This window comes from Drosophila nasuta, chromosome 3 (genome assembly GCF_023558535.2).
Source record: "Drosophila nasuta strain 15112-1781.00 chromosome 3, ASM2355853v1, whole genome shotgun sequence".
Taxonomy (NCBI): domain Eukaryota; kingdom Metazoa; phylum Arthropoda; class Insecta; order Diptera; family Drosophilidae; genus Drosophila; species Drosophila nasuta.
In genome coordinates, this window is record NC_083457.1 from 48,538,737 (window position 1) to 48,554,251 (window position 15,515).

General features: G+C 41.1%; 3 protein-coding genes across 9 annotated transcripts in view; all 3 read right to left on the reverse strand.

The window, feature by feature from the left end:
- Positions 1-979: 979 nt before the first annotated feature.
- LOC132791268 (ATP-dependent RNA helicase DDX54) lies at positions 980-3,930 on the reverse strand. Its single transcript, XM_060800119.1, has 6 exons — positions 3,847-3,930; positions 3,238-3,790; positions 2,839-3,182; positions 2,374-2,784; positions 2,024-2,305; positions 980-1,958 (listed from the first exon to the last, which is right to left on the reverse strand). Exons 1-6 carry the CDS (start codon positions 3,847-3,849, stop codon positions 1,050-1,052), a joined length of 2,502 nt encoding a protein of 833 aa, XP_060656102.1. The 5' UTR covers positions 3,850-3,930; the 3' UTR covers positions 980-1,049.
- A 299-nt stretch (positions 3,931-4,229) lies between these two features.
- Positions 4,230-7,228, reverse strand: LOC132791769 (ankyrin-2). Of its 2 annotated transcripts, XM_060800818.1 has the most exons (11): positions 6,936-7,228; positions 6,720-6,872; positions 6,462-6,659; positions 6,180-6,392; positions 5,879-5,996; positions 5,744-5,824; positions 5,390-5,682; positions 5,246-5,331; positions 5,114-5,183; positions 4,524-5,056; positions 4,230-4,464 (listed from the first exon to the last, which is right to left on the reverse strand). In XM_060800818.1, the coding sequence occupies exons 1-10, from the start codon at positions 7,065-7,067 to the stop codon at positions 4,553-4,555; spliced, it is 1,848 nt and encodes a 615-aa protein (XP_060656801.1). In that variant the 5' UTR covers positions 7,068-7,228; the 3' UTR covers positions 4,230-4,464; positions 4,524-4,552. The 2 variants fall into 2 exon arrangements, with proteins under 2 accessions (XP_060656801.1, XP_060656800.1); XM_060800817.1 differs by having other exon boundaries at positions 4,448-5,056.
- A 1,212-nt stretch (positions 7,229-8,440) lies between these two features.
- LOC132792389 (uro-adherence factor A) overlaps positions 8,441-15,515 on the reverse strand; it is a 75,770-nt gene continuing 68,695 nt past the window's right edge. For 5 of the 6 annotated variants that reach the window (XM_060801736.1, XM_060801735.1, XM_060801740.1 and 2 more), the window contains 5 exons: positions 13,766-14,555; positions 11,711-12,320; positions 11,469-11,631; positions 10,531-10,637; positions 8,441-10,470 (listed from right to left, as the gene is read on the reverse strand). In XM_060801736.1, the coding sequence (XP_060657719.1) occupies positions 9,306-10,470; positions 10,531-10,637; positions 11,469-11,631; positions 11,711-12,320; positions 13,766-14,555 (2,835 nt within the window). In that variant the 3' untranslated portion in view covers positions 8,441-9,305. Of the gene's footprint in view, positions 10,471-10,530; positions 10,638-11,468; positions 11,632-11,710; positions 12,321-13,765; positions 14,556-14,647; positions 15,035-15,515 lie in introns of those variants that run through there. The other variant, XM_060801743.1, reaches the window with a different exon arrangement.

Here is a 15,515-nt window from a genome sequence, read left to right on the forward strand (position 1 = left end):
GACTGATCTGACTTGCTAAGATGAATGATCCACTCGTCTGGCTCGACTGACTGCAAGATCTATCTCCGTGACAGCGGTTTACTGCATTTTCCCGCAACAAACCAAAAGTAATTACTAATAAACATTTTTCTGCTTTCTGGGACGCAACGGGGTGCAAAATGTCTGTATTTGTCCTAGTCCACGTACGTTCTCTGTGCGTGTGTGCGTGACAGGAGTTTGAGGCTAGGTGTGGTCGGACTTTCCTGGAACGGTGTGTGTGTGTGTGTGTACTTGATACACACCCCAAAACAAAGAACACCAACAGACAGGCAGTCGAACAGTCAGTCAGCCGAGTCAATCGTGTGGCACTGGCCCATTGTCTGAGTGCTTATTTAGGTCATGTTCCGGGCAGGGAAGAAAGACCGAGAGACGGTGAGACAGACAGACTGGCAGGCGTGTTGTTAGCTCGTATTTAACCTCACGTTACGTTACTGACCAGCCATGGGCATACCTTTGAGCCTGATTCGTGTCAAGCAGATTAGCACCACAAACACACCACACAGAACGTCCCCAAAAAGCTAGAAACGTGCATAATGAACTTGGTATGGCAAATGGTAATGGGATTTGCACATCAGGAAATGTGAAATGGGAATGTGAGCAAGGAATGCTCTCTTTCCACTTTAATCATTCAGTCACATTTCCTGCCAGTTCATAAATTGTTTAACAAGTCTTGCCTCGGCGCACGTGCAACCTCTTGAGTTGCAAACGCATTTGCTTGCAGCTCTTAAATGCATATCGAGGAACAGCTCCTAAGCTGTTTCACACCACATTCGAGATTCGTGCCGCTAATAGCTTAGGTTGACAGACAAAGGATCAGTGCGTTGCACTTGAAGTTCAACCGCAGCCGGATGTGAAAATCTCTACGATATACACAAAATGCACTTAACTCAACTAGAGGGGAAAAGGTCAAGGAAACAAAATGTGGTTTTCTAATTTACATGTTAGTATACAACTACAGTTTTATTTTAGTTCACACAATCGGTAAGTAAACTATTTTGTAATTCTCTTGCCTATTTGCGTCTCTTTGCTCCACCGCCCGCCGCCTTCTTCTGTGGCGCCGGTTTTGGCCTTTGGTTCTTACGCATGCTACGTTTGCGATTCTCGGCCTTCTTCGTTGTGTTCTCCTCGTTGCGCCGTTTAATGAACTCCAAACGCATGCGAGACTTGACAATTTGTTCCGGCCTACGCATTTCCTTGTCATTGCTGCTGATGCGTTTCTTCAGCTCCATCTTCGCATTGTGACGCGCATGACGACCCACAGGATAGCGTTGAGCATGCGACAACGGCTTGAAGTTGTCATCGTCGCTGTCGGCATTCTCACGCTGCAGTTGCTCCTCGATCTTGGACTTTTCCTTCCATTCGTTGTAGCGACCCGTCTTGAAGGAGGCGGGAATCCAGGCGCCCGACTCTGTGCGTATTTTGTTCGAACGTGGATCCTGCACTGAAACCATTTTCTTCTTGATGCGATCCCACTTCTTCAGACCAGGTTTGTGTTGAGTCTCCTGCGTTCGACTGCGATCCACTACAGTGAACTCTGCGTTGCGTGCCTGTCGCTCGAATGAGTTGATGGCGAGACCATCTTCGGTGGCCTTATCTGCTGCCTGATAAGGTATATAGTTCTCCTCATCCTTCACTTGCAACTTGCGTTTCTTTTTCTTGGATTTGTCCGCATACAGCGAGTCCATATTCTGTCGTCGCTTGGGTGCCACAACTTTCTTAAAGGCATCGTTAATGGTTTCATCATCAACTGTGGAGGTCGTCTGTGGTTTGGCTGCTTCGTCTACGCGTTGCGCCTCTTCAACTTCCTCCTTTTCGCGTTGAAGTCGAAACTTTTCAATAACTTCTGCGTGCTGTGAGCGCTTCTCCTTCATAACCACAAAAGGCGTGGACTTTTGTGTGGTATTCAACTCGAATATGGTCTGGAAATATAAGAGAAATAATTGAGATTTTTATGTTTTCAGTTTGTGGTTAAAGTTCTACTTACGCCACCCGGTCGGAAGTTACGCATCTTGACCAAAATGTCATGCTTCTCCTCTTCAAGTTTCCGTTCAGCTTCAGCCACCTTTTGCTTTGACTTGGCATTGAGTTCTTCGCCACTAACTTCAGCCGCTTGCTGCAGCGCAGGCGCAGCATCAAAGAAATCCTCTAGAGACTTGAGAGCAAAGAACTTGATCTTCTTGACACGCGCATTGGCATCCGTGGAAGCCACAGGACGCGAGCTCAAGTATTTCTTGTAGGCATTCTCACTTGTGCGTAAGACACCAGCCTGTAAAATATAATAAAAAACATTTAACCAAACTGTAAACAAATCAAATTTAAGGTTAATATACTAACAATATGATGACTCTTCTTGATCTCCGTCACACTGAGATGCTCTTCTTCCAGCAAATCCTGTGGTATGGTGCCTATCGCAGCGTTGTCATTGATGTCAAATGGACGATTCAAAAACAGATGCAAATCCAGCAAATGAGCTGTGTCGTCTGTGGAGAATATGGAATAGGCTGTTCCTGTGCGACCAGCACGGGCACAACGACCCACTCTGTGGACAAACAATTTGGGTACGCCCGGAAAGTGCAGATTGACCACATAATCCAAGCTGGGTATGTCAATACCACGCGCAGCAACATCTGTGACAATCAAGACGGAAACCTTTTTGCTGGCAAATTTTGCAGTGTTGATTTTACGTGCCGAAGGATCTAAGCTGGAGTACACTGATGTATTGGAAATACCAGCTTCACCAAGTATCTATAAAAGTATAAGGATTAGCTGGAAATTCTTTAATCGCATCACATCACTTACGAATGCAATCAGCTCCACGTGATGTTGGGTGCCGGCAAAGACCACAGTTTGTGCTTCCTTGGGTATCACATACTTGAGCAGCACTACCAGCGCTGTATAGCGATCATCGGGACGACAGTAGAGAAACTTGAGAGCCAGAGCATCGGGCAGTTTGGATTCTACATCGAGACGTATAAGCACCGGATCACTGAGACCAGCGCGAGCAAATTCCACCAGCTGCTTGGGCAATGTGGCCGAGAACATAACCATTTGCCTTGATGCAGGGAGACGATGCAGCGTCTCATTTAATTGCTCGCCGAAACCCATTTCAAACAGACGATCCGCCTCATCAAAGACCACATATTCTATAAGAGAAGCGTTTAGCAAGACGTAGACTGTGACATTATGTTTCCCACTTACCAATTGAATTCAGTTTTAAATCCATTTCGACACACAAGTGGAGGAAGCGACCTGGAGTGGCCACAATCACATCAGGGCATGTATGTATGGCTGAGAATTGTGAATCCATCGAATCACCACCCAGCACCAAGATTGTCTTTAGCTCCATGAAGCGACCCAGCTCCTTGATGAACTTGTATGTCTGCACAGCCAACTCACGAGTGGGCGACAATATCAAGGCACGTGCTCCCTTTGTGGGCTCACGACGCTGCAGCTTCTCGAAGAGGGGAATCAGAAAACAGGCTGTTTTACCGGAACCTGTTTTGGCCATTGCCACAACATCGCGACCCTCTAGGATCAACGGTATAGTTTTGCGCTGAATGGGTGTGGGCACTTTGTAACCACGTTTTGTGATGCCCTTGATCAGATCAAATCCCAGGCCCATGGACTGAAAGCCGCCGCTTTTCTTCGACTTGGGTTTACTTTTGAGTATGTCATCGTTGCCACGGCTATTGCTGCTCCCACTTTGGTCCAACGATGGGAAGCCGGGAATTTCGTCGCCCTGCTTTTTTCCCTGCAAGTCAGAATGGTTTTAGTAATTACCCAGCAAAATTGTTTATATTTACAAACCATTTCTGCAATATTTCTAAAAAATCAACTGGTTACAAATTCACACGTGCAGGCGCGGAATCAGTGTGACCGCAACTAGCATTTTAAAAATGCACTCTACAGTATTATTGAAAATACGTTATATCGATAAATCTGTTGATTCGATAACTTCTATCGTTGTTTACAGTGCCAAGCAATAATGCGAATTGTGAAGGTTGCACAACAGCGACGCCTATTGTGACGTCACAAATTTTTGGTTGGAGTACACAGGAAACCGGATAATCTGACGTCATGCGATGCAACGACCCTTTTGAGGCTTCCCAATAAGACGAGTTAATATTTTGAAGTTACAAGACTTTATTAAATGTAAAAAATATACATATACAATATTGTAAAATCGTTCATATTCTAAGCATCTGACAAATGCATGATGGATCTCTCTTACAAAATTTGTTTATATATGTAACATTTAAACTTGAACATTAATGATTTCTTTTTCCTGCTAAACGCTAGTTACTTACATTTAAAGTTAATGTTAATGAATTAATTCATAAATGATGTTGCTATTAGCAAAATGTAGGCCAACACGTGCGGAAGCAGTCAATACAGCAAACTAAAAATGTTCTCTTAAACCGAAAGCTTACAAATAGAATATCTTATGTTTTATATGCACTATCATAAATGTTATGAATATTTACACGGCGTACGAAATAAACTAAATCCTTCGCTAAATGTCCACGTAGTCCATTTCCACATCGGATTCACGCACCAGCAACAACTGCTCCAAACGCTCCAGCCGCTGATGCATATCCTCCTTTTCCTTCTGTACCAATTCAACGCTTCGACGCAGTTCTTCGTTGTGCCGCCGCAGCTCCTGCAGCTGCCGACACATCTCATAGGATGTCAGCAGTGGCATCACATTGGGACCCTTTCCAGTCGCATTAACATCATTGGCGCCAGCGCGTAAATTCGGACGCACGCCTGCCGAAGTTTTGTTGGCTGTTCCATTGTTGTTGCTGGCGGCACCAACAGTTGCTGCTGCTCCAGCTCCAGCTGCTGGCGTTGGACGCAGTTGTATCGTCTGCACGGTGCCCATTTGACCACGAAGCGTGCTTGTCGATGCGGGATGCGAGGTGTGTGCTGGCGTTGCATTCATGGTTTCGTTTACCAAATGCTGCTGCTCATCCAAGTTTCTGTTATCCAGCGGTCGGGCCACCGTTGGCAGCTTCAACTGGAATGGTTTTCATAATTAATATAATGTTTATGATTGCTATGTTTAAGAGCAAACCTGTCGCGGCTGCAACTGTCGCATGTTGACCAACTTGGTGCCATCTGCTAATTGACGCACTACACCAGAGCTACAGAGATTAAAACCGAATTGAATTAGAGGACTTTCTCTATTATAACTCATCATTCTCACCTTGCCAGCGTTGCGGGTATTTTCTGCAGAGACTTGGGTTGATCGCACAGCTTCTTAAAGTCCGTCAGCGAGATAATTCTTATATTCTGCAAAACCAGAGCCACAATTTAGAGATTTTCCTCGTTAAAAGTGTTTATTGCATACCTTGTTTTTAGTTACGCCACCCGCTACAGTTGGTGACAGCGTCTCCTTTTGCTTGATGACATTCATACGTATCTTTTGCGGTGATAAATTGTGGGCAGTTGCATGATTTGTACTGGGATGTAAACCGATAGCGTTCTTTCTTAAATTATTACTGATAGTTGTTCCGTTTGTACTTTGTTTCACATTGGTTCCACGATTCGTTTCATGCAATAGCATACGTCCACCCTCAGAGAGCACAAGTTGTCGGCCATTTCGTAGCGCCGTGTTCAGCATCTTCTTCGATGCTTCATCGTCTGGCATAGTGAGGATATAAATTACTCAAATTGAAATGTGTAAATCAATCAAAACGTTTACCCAATTGATTGTCTTGCATCATGTCTGCAATTCCATGAGTTTTTAGCATATTTAAAGCTGAATTTCCCAGCATGTTGGTGTCTGCAAGAAAAGCTTGTTTAGTTGGGAAAGTAATAGAAACTAGCTTTAACTTACGCCCACGCAACGTTTCGAGCACATCCATTTTATCCTCCACAGACATGTCTGTATCTTCAACACATCTCGTTGACTTCGGATCATCCATAATTGAATTAACTGCTTCACTGGTTTCCTTCTACAAAAATTAACAAAATGTTAGTAACTAGTTATTTAATATGTTGACTTAAAATTTAAGCAACTCTTTAGACATTTTACATACTTTAATCTTAAAAGTTTTTCGCTACGTTTTGCATGTTTTACAAATGGAATAAAATTGTATCAAGCATTGATAATGACAAATAATTAATGGAATGCTTACCTCCGATTCCTCGTTGAACTTGCGACTAGCCTGCGATTGTCGAGCCGCCTCCAGTTCGGCTAGAATGTCCGCCTGTTCTGTGAGCACGGCGAGAGCAACTGGAGTCTTGCCAAACTTGGATATCAAGGTGACATCCGCATGGCTTTTAAGCAGCATGCGTACGATGCTTTTGTGCCGCTTCTCCACAGCCCAGTGCAGCGGTGTCATGCGAAGCTGTGTATGGTAATTGAATACATGTTGCATAGTCAGGCAAAGTGAAAGTAGAATAGGGAGTTTCCTTACCATATCACGTGCATTGACAGCACACTTGAGTGCGAGCAGCAAGCTGACGATGCGTTCGTGCCCATAGTAGCACGCTAAATGCAATGGTGTGCGATCCACTTTGGTTTTCGCATCCATATTGATGCCACCTTGTAGTAGAATTTCACAGATTTCCAATTGGTTATTCATGGCAGCAAAATGCAACGCCGACATTCCCAGCTACAAGCAAATTGTGGTGTCACTTTTGTTATTTTTGTTTTGTGGTTATTGCTAACTCACCCAGTCGGAGGCAAAGGGTGCTCCATGTGCCAGCGCAGTCTTCACGCCGGCCACATCGCTGTCCCGGGCACATTGCAACAGTTGCTTGCCCAAGTCAACGACCGTTGGTGCGGGCGCGTTGCCCTTTTTCAGCAGAAGTTCGCTTTCGGTGCGCTGCAAATTGACAATTTGTTAGTTAGCATGCACTACACAGAATTCTGGTTGAATTTCACTTACAATCTCATAGTTTAACAAATTGGACAGCTGCTGGTTTAGGGATTGGGCCTCCATTGCCACACTGCCATCAGCTCGCAATGTGGCCACAACTTTGCTGTTGCTGTTTGCTGTGGCTCCAGCAACGCTGTGCATTATTACCAGGCAAACTCTTTCAGCTGTTTCACGCGCGTATGCTCAAATAACATAACTGTGTGTTGAGGTAACTGTTTTGCGGTCAAAAATCACAACAAATTTGTAAATTTACAATGATCATCTGTGTGTGTATGCGATCACCCATTTGTTGATACTATAAGTGTGACCAATATATCAATTTCGAGATATACCACTCTGTTTGGGCGAGAATATACTAAGCATACAATTCACTCAAAGCAATCAGCGTTAAGCTTACCGTAAATAACAAAACCGTTATTTCAAATGACTATTTTGGCTGGAGAATTTATTTTCTATTTTATTGTTCAAAATATTATTATACACAAAAATGTTGACGACGTCTTGTAGTAACAGAGGCGTCCTAGTCACCAGCATGTTAAGCTGCTGTTATAAGAATAGTTATGTTAGCAAACAGCTGATTAGTGCCCCGCGTTATAGCAAGCAGCTTTTGTCAAGGTGCGCAAAAAAACGTTTATTCAAATAAGAAAACCTTTGATATATGTTAATCGGCGGAATTTGTTGAATCTTGTTTTCCCATTCCAAAAAGAATTAAAAGATATAATCTTTCACATTTTGGATAAATATATATGTATATTTATTTATTTGGCATTAATGGTACACTTATGCTTGTATATATTTATTTACTTTCTTCCGTTCGAAAATGTACATAATATGGATGTGTTTGTGTGTGTTTCATATCATTTTTGGTTGATTTCCAAACATTTCTGGCATTCGTACATCGAATAAATTGCTCACAATCAGTCATAACCAAGTATTAACCACATTTAACGCATTCAATAATATGTATACTATACGTATTTATGTGTGTTTGTATGTATAATTATTATGTATGTATGTAGTATTAACTTTTGCAATTATTTATTATCATATTCTTTCATTTGTGTTTTTTTTTAAACATTTCGAACATGTCGCCCTCTATTTTATAGTTCCACGTGTGTTCTCAAGTTGTTTATTTCGACAACTTTTTGAATTCTTGTCAATTGAATTCGAAATTGTTGCAGATAAAAATGTGTCGTCTAAATACAAATGATAGGATCGGCACACAAATAACATTTTGCAAAAATCAATAAAATTCTAATCATTTCAAAGGTTTCTTACAAAGTCTATTAAATAGTAAATTGCTTTCAGAATTTGTTTTTGTTCATTTTGTTTTAAATTTCATTTTTTTTAACTTAAGCTGGTCTTACGCATTTTAACTAATTGTTTTTTTTTTTTGGCATATACGAGTGGTTTTCTTAAGAAAAATTAAATTCGCTCATTTGTTTTGAAAATTGTTTCTCTGTTTTTTTTTTGTTAACATTAAATGTAATTATTTTTTTTTTTTTTTTTACATGTTTTCTTTTTTTTGACCAAATTCACAAGGAACAATTTAATTGAATAATGCTCGCTTAATATTTTTCTCTATGTTTTGTAACTCATTGAAACTACATTTTATTTTAAATTATGGCTATATAACGCATATTATTAATGCCTATGAATATGTATGTATGTTCTTTTGTATATGCTATAAAATGTCTAATTTCATTTCATTAATTTCCAGCTAAGTTTTGGACTTCCGCATTTTTTTTTTTTTTTTACCAGGTGTTTAATTCCATTGCTTGGAGCTCTGAAGGCGCCAAAAGAATAACAGGTGCAAAAAAAAGAAATAATGATAAATTATCAGAAAACAGAAAAAAAAACGAAAAGAAAAACGACTTTATAAACGATTAGAAACAAAACATATTTATTTTAAGCTTATGACAAGAATCAAAATTAATTATATACAGATAACAGACTTGTCGGATTTTGGTTAATGATATCAGAAGAAACAAATAGTTGGAAACACCATAACAAAAAATGAATGGAAATAGTAAATATCAGAGTAAACTTAACTTAAATGATACGAATAGTAGTTGCCGTACCTGTATTCGCTCTCTATTAGTAAATGCAGTTTAAATATTATGTAATTTATAATAATAACAAATATCTTTTTATATACTTATATCGTGCACGCTTTTTTTGTTGCAATTCTTGCCGTGCTCTCATGCCCCGCCCCCGCCCCCGCCCCCCCACTACGACGACTTTCTACGTATCGTACTCGTATATTGGTTGTATGATTATTGCAATTGCAATTGTGATTGCGATTTCTATTTTTGCATTTTTCTTGTTGCCTTCAAATAATAATTATGTATAAATAGTATGTGTGTAGTATTTATGTGACTAAGCAAATGATGAGTCCACCTCTTGCTGCTGTTGTTGTTGCTGCTGTGCGGCAGCGGCTTCCACCATTTCGATGGCTGCCACACGTGCTGCCGTCAGCGTGACATCGGCATCGAAGCCCGGCTTGTGCGTGGGCGACTGACTCGGTGTGCAATTGGTGCTCTTTGGCTTGCGGAACCAATTGCCAATGCGACGACGTCCGAGTGAACCGGTCGATGTGGTCGACAGCATTTGGGAGCCATTCGAACTATTCGAATTGGCATTCGCAATGCCATCGCGGGATTGCGATTTCTTTGGCAGCGTATCGCAAGAGCGATACGGCGACTTGGCTGGCGAATCGGGCACTGAACTGTCGCCACTTGCAGACGTGCCTCCGCCATGGGCTTGCTCACAGTCTGGCAGCTCGTAATCCGATTGATCCGAATAGTCCCCGGGTCGCTCATCGTAGTTGTATTCGCAGCCAGCCATCTCCGAGACGTACAACGCCTTGCCGCCAAAGTTACGCTCCAGGGCGAGCGTATTGAGAAAGCGATGCTTGCGATTCGCCGAACGGAAACTGAAGTCATACCACTTGTCTCGAGACTCGCAATAGATGCGCAGCGAATTCTTGATGGTGTGTCCAAACATTTTGCCATCGCGCACATTCACCACACGACAGCGATCGAGGAAGATGCGTCCCTTGTAGATGAAATGACTCCGCTTGATGATGTCCCGCTTGCAGTAGATCAGCTGGTTGTCGAACAGAAACAGCGTGCAGCTGGTGTTCCACAGATTCTGCTTCTGGCGTGTGGCATCCACTTGCAGAAAGAAGCGTGTGCTATGCAGATGCAGTGGCGGCCCCTTGAAGTTCTGAAAACTAGCCTGATGCCGAGCTATTGTCTCGCTGTGGCGTTTGCCTTCGTTGACAGCTTCGGTGATGCCGCGCATCTTCTCGAGCGCACGATTCACCATGTCGTGGGTATCGGGCACATCCAGTTGGAACACATCATGCTGCTCGCAGTCGAGTGTCTCAGTTTGACCATCCACCTCATCGTTGGTGCCGTTGTTGCTTAAAGCAGACTTGATAATCTCGTTGAGGTGCAGCGGATAGCGACAGATGCGCTGCACGGGCGCCAGCAAATGCGCCGAGAGCGGCAGCTCCGCAAGGTTCTGCGACTCACGACAGCTACGAAGGAAGAGTTGAAGTTAGTAATATGATTAATGTAGAGTGAAAGATTAAACTTACTTCTCTAAGATGGTGCGTGCATCTTTGATGCGGTCGTAGGATTCGAGTTCGATGAGTGCACGTGGGTACGCATTGCAGTACGTGGAGTAGCAAAGGAATCCTTTGTGCTGCAAAGAAATAAAGGGGAAAGATTAGTAAGAAACATTTAAGATACAAGCGAATATACCACAAAACAAATAAGAAAGCTACACATTTACTATTTAGCTATTTACTGAAAATAGACCAAATTAATATTCAAAAAAATACTACAAATATACCAAAGGTTATATTTGGTATGAAGATATAGTACCTTATGCAAAAGTATATTTTGAGTGCAAAATATACCAGTCAAAGTAACTACGACCGCCAGTAAGCGTTTTTGCCCATACAGAAATATTTCTTAAAAAACTTTCTACAAATTGTATCTAAAAAAATTCTAAAAGTAAACCAATGCCTATATTTGGTATGAAGATATAAGACTGCATTCAAAACATACCATATAGCGCAAACTATAACAGTCAAAGTGAATAAGACTTCTAGTAAGTAGAATTTTTGCCCATATAAAAGTTTTTCTTAAATAACTTTTACAATTTGTATCTGATAAAATACTAAAAATATACTAAAGGCTATATTTATATACCATAAAGTGCAAAATGTACCAGCTAAACTAACTAAGTCCCCGTTATTTCCTCATATATTATATAAGGATTTCCTTAATAACTTCTACAATTTGTATCTGATCAAATACTAATAATATCCCTAAGGCTATATTTGGTATGTGGATATATAGTACTACATTCAAAATATACCAGATTGTCAGTCAAAGCAACCCGCTGTTGACGCCAGAATATATATACTTTATGAAGGAGATGCCTCCTTCTTCGCCCAAAGTTATAAGACCCTTCTTCCCTATTCTTCCAGCGGATATAAAAAGCAGTTTTAAGGAAAAGTGAACTTACCATCTTGAGAAAGACCTTGGACAGCTGATTCTGTTCGATGCCTTTGCGCAACGCCTCGAGGAATCGACGCTGAAACTTGTAGATGGCTGTGATGTTGGAGAAGATCAGGCGAATGCTGTTCGGTGAGAATATATCGATGCGTTTGCTCATCGCCGGCAAGTATCTGAAAGTAGAGATAACGCGATAAGTTAGTAAATGCATTTCAAACAGTTGATAAAACTACTCTATATTTAGTGACTTACCCATCGCATATGGCTGCCAATAGCTTGACGTAATTGACCTCAGTTTCGAGCAGTTCCCTCACAGCACTGCGACGCAGAACATCGCAATTGTCGAGCGGGACAGCGATGCGTGCCGAGGGTGTTGTTGTTGTTGTTGTTGATGCGTGCATCGCATCGCTGGGCGGTGATTCGATCACAATGGTTGTTATATTGCTCTGATCCATGGTCATGGTGTTGTTGGCCTCATCCTCGTTGCTGCCACTACTGCTGTTCAAATCCACAACTGGAACTGGCATTTCACTGTCATCCACAACGACATCGCAGCATTCGACTGCTTCGGTTGCTTCCTCCGCCTCCTCGTGACGCGTCGTTGGCTTTTGGAGATTGTAGAACGCATCGGTTTCGGGACTGTGAATGATGCGCACAAAGTCCTTGGGGAACCAGCCCAGTTCCGGATCGAGTATCTCCTCCACTAGGCTGGCATCCTCCTTCTTGATGCGACCAAACCACCAGGGACCGACCTCCTTCCGTAATATCTCGATGAGTGTGCCACGCTCCAGGCCCAACTCTTGCGGTCCAGCCGCGGTGAAGTTGTACAGCACTTCCGCATAAATGGGATAGTAGCTGTTGGCTGTGGGGCAAACAGAAAAAAAAACCAAAAATGCGAGTTGCAATCCATTAGTAACACTCTCGACGTCTCGACGGCCAATTGAAGTCAATTGAAGCGATTGAGCATGCACTCAAAGAAAATGTTTTCATCTCATTTCTCCAATCTACTTAGCGTACACACATTACTATATTTTGCCACAAAAATGCATATTTTACATATTGCCTTAGACATTTATTTTTAGCGTTGAAAATGTGAAATTGTTAAACGGTTAAATTGAGCTGCACTTGTTCATGATTTATAGTTATTTTAGATTTACAACCTATAATTATTTTGCACATCGAACTCACTAATTTTGAAAATGTTTTTATGACGATGCGAATTACGTATTTCATTTGGTGAAATGTTCAATTTGTAATATTAAACAAAGTGAAAAGCGTATTTTATTATAGAGCTGCACTTGTGCATGTTTTATAATTATTTAAGCATTCATTTTCCCAGCAGACACAAATTTGTGTAAATAGTTTTATGGCAATACAAATAACGTATTTTGCATAGTGAAAAGTACATTTACATTTTAAAATTCTTATTGTTTAAAGAAGCGAAAAAAAATGTTTTTGTTGAGCAGCACTTATAAATGTTTTATGGTTATTTAAGCAAACACAAGTATTGTAAATAGTTTTATGCCAATACACATTTGAATTTGGCATATTCGAAAAGTTCATTTACATTTTTGGAATTAAATGAACTAAATTATTGTTATTTAGCAAACTGAAAAATGTATTTTATTAGACTGCAACTTGGACTTGCACTTGTTCATATTTTATGGTTATTGAAATCCGATTTTTCAGACTAACATTTTTTAAAATGTTTTTATGCACAAGTAAGTTATGGGCTTGGCTTAGTGAAAAGTGACTCTAAATTATGAATCTTTTATCGTAAAAGTCTTAAGTTAATAACGCTTAAAGAAGGAATAAAGATTCTTTAAATAATATATTGGATTTTTACTTCCAACAAAATTAAAGCAAAGATAAATTTGAGATATATTTGTTTTGCTCTTTTTTATGCACTAAAGTATTAAAGTTAACCGCGAATTTAAATTTTTTTAATAAATTTGAAATTTGGCTTTAAATTGTGACAATCAATATTATTTATGATTGGATTTATGCTGCTTAAACATTTTAAGCAAACCTTCACAACTTTTTTATGTATTTAATTGCTCATCATAGTCTTGAAATTTAATAAATGCATTTCTCGCAGTGTAGCAAATTAGTACTCTACGTAATTGTAGCCTTATTACAGTAAAATTGTAGCAATTTTTAGGTATTATATTACCCGTAAAGAACCTTGAAAGTAAACCCCGAAAAAACAATTGTGTATTGCGCTTAAGTAAACGTTGAAATAAGTGAAACACATTTCTTTGAGTGTAGAGTTGCATCATCCGATTGCAATAGAAGAAGAAGACTCACCTTCATCGTGTGAGGCAACGCTATCGCTGTCGCTATCCTCGACATCAGTCCGTCGAATGCCATATGTCTCCAGGCCATTCGGTTGGCTGAGCGATCTCGTTGGCAGCGATTCGGGTGCCTCACGCTCAATGCTGCAGGCGCTGCCCAAATCGAGTTGCTTGTGCACCGGCGGCTTCCCAGCCACCTGCTCCAGGAGACTGCTCGCCTTCGCGGAGTGAGTGCGTCGAATGGTTCGTGCCTTTGCCTCCGCTGTGTTCGGAGTGCTAGTCCTCGCATGGACTGCACCTGGTTGTTGGAGGACACGGGCATATTGTTCGTCCTGTTCGAGTTCGATTTGTATGCCCGAATCACCGGAATTGCATTTGTCGCGTCGATTGAATTTGGTCTTGCGACGCTCCTTCGATGAACGCCAAATGAGCGGCCCAAAGCGATACTTGGCTGAGCTGCTGTCGCCGGCAGAGTTTGCAGTATTGCTGTTATCCTCAGTTTGCGGTGCAGCTGGTGTGATTGACACCGTTGGCGTTGTGGGCGATGTCTTGACATCGACAGTGGTGACAGCTGCTCCAGCTCCTGCTCCTGGCAGCGGCGTAATCTGCAGCTGATTGCGATTGTTCAGATTGTGCAATGTGCGTTTGAATTTCTGCAAGACGCCCAAGCTGCTGCCTCCATTATGCGTTGCTGAGTTGCTGACCACCTCAACTGGTGTTGCTGCTGTTGTTGGTTTCAACTCATCCTGGGGCTTGGCTGTTGCGGTCAGCGTGGGACTCGAGATGGCGCGCATTTGCTGCGACTGAAAAGAGAGAGAGAAAAGTGCGGAAGGTTAGTTAGTTAGACTGGCATTAGATAATTGTTTACGAAGAGGATCGCAGCGAACACGCTTACGTAGTGCATCGATTCAAGAGATCTCAGCTGGTTCCTCCGCACGCGAAACCACAAATATCTTATCATTGTCAACTGTGTGATTTACCAACAGTCAGTAGCAACAACAACAACAACGATACCAACAACACCCTGTGTGTATGTGTGTGTGTGTGTGGTAGCTGCGCTTTTATAGCTATTCGATTCACATGAATTTTTAAAGGGCACCCGAAACCGAAAAACAGGAAAAAAAAAACGACGTCAACTATTTTATTCTAATTGATTACTATCGAATGTTGTCGTTGATTTCGAAGAGAACTTGGCTTAAAGTCCACACTCAGTTCGAGACTTCTTCTTCTTCTTTACAGTTCGTTAGTTAGTTAGTCTAATTACACTCTCTGTCTATATACATATATCCCACACCCCCTTAAACTTTTCTTTCTACTGCTGTTGCTAGCTTCCTTATTTCTGTTCTGTTCTGTTTGTATTTGTATTTTATCGAATTCTTATCGAGTTCGCTTTTTTTTTGTTTTTATTTCGTTTGACAATTAAATTGATTCGAAATAAAATAAAAAACAACAATTTGAAGTGTGCCCAATACCCTGTAAATAAGTTATTCTACAAGCGAGTATGATAAATTTTTAGAAACTTGCAATTAGGCAAAAATTTTGTTAGAAGTTGTATCAAAAATTTATGAATTTTAGGTTTTTGAAAGACTTTAAGTAAAACTTTCGGGTAGTTGTATCAAGAAATTTACTTTATGATGAAATTTATTCTACCTAAGAACTTGTTTAGCACTTTTTTTAAGGTGTGACAAACTTTAAAGTTATAAAAAGTCTTCTTAGATATTACAACTCATACAAAATAGATAATAATATCTTGGTTAATGATT

What these genes read in the sequence shown, in the direction of transcription:
- LOC132791268 (XM_060800119.1), bottom strand. An exon ending in TCAAGAAGAGTCATCATATT is followed by an intron (nt 2,306 to 2,373) that starts GTTAGTATATTA and finishes TATATTTTACAG; the next exon opens with GCTGGTGTCTTACGCACAAG. An exon ending in GTAACTTCCGACCGGGTGGC is followed by an intron (nt 1,959 to 2,023) that starts GTAAGTAGAACT and finishes TTATATTTCCAG; the next exon opens with ACCATATTCGAGTTGAATAC.
- LOC132791769 (XM_060800818.1), bottom strand. Translation starts at nt 7,067, where the DNA reads ATGCACAGCGTTGCTGGAGCCACAGCAAACAGCAACAGCAAAGTTGTG. An exon ending in ATTTGTTAAACTATGAGATT is followed by an intron (nt 6,873 to 6,935) that starts GTAAGTGAAATT and finishes GTCAATTTGCAG; the next exon opens with CGCACCGAAAGCGAACTTCT. An exon ending in CACCCTTTGCCTCCGACTGG is followed by an intron (nt 6,660 to 6,719) that starts GTGAGTTAGCAA and finishes ATTTGCTTGTAG; the next exon opens with CTGGGAATGTCGGCGTTGCA.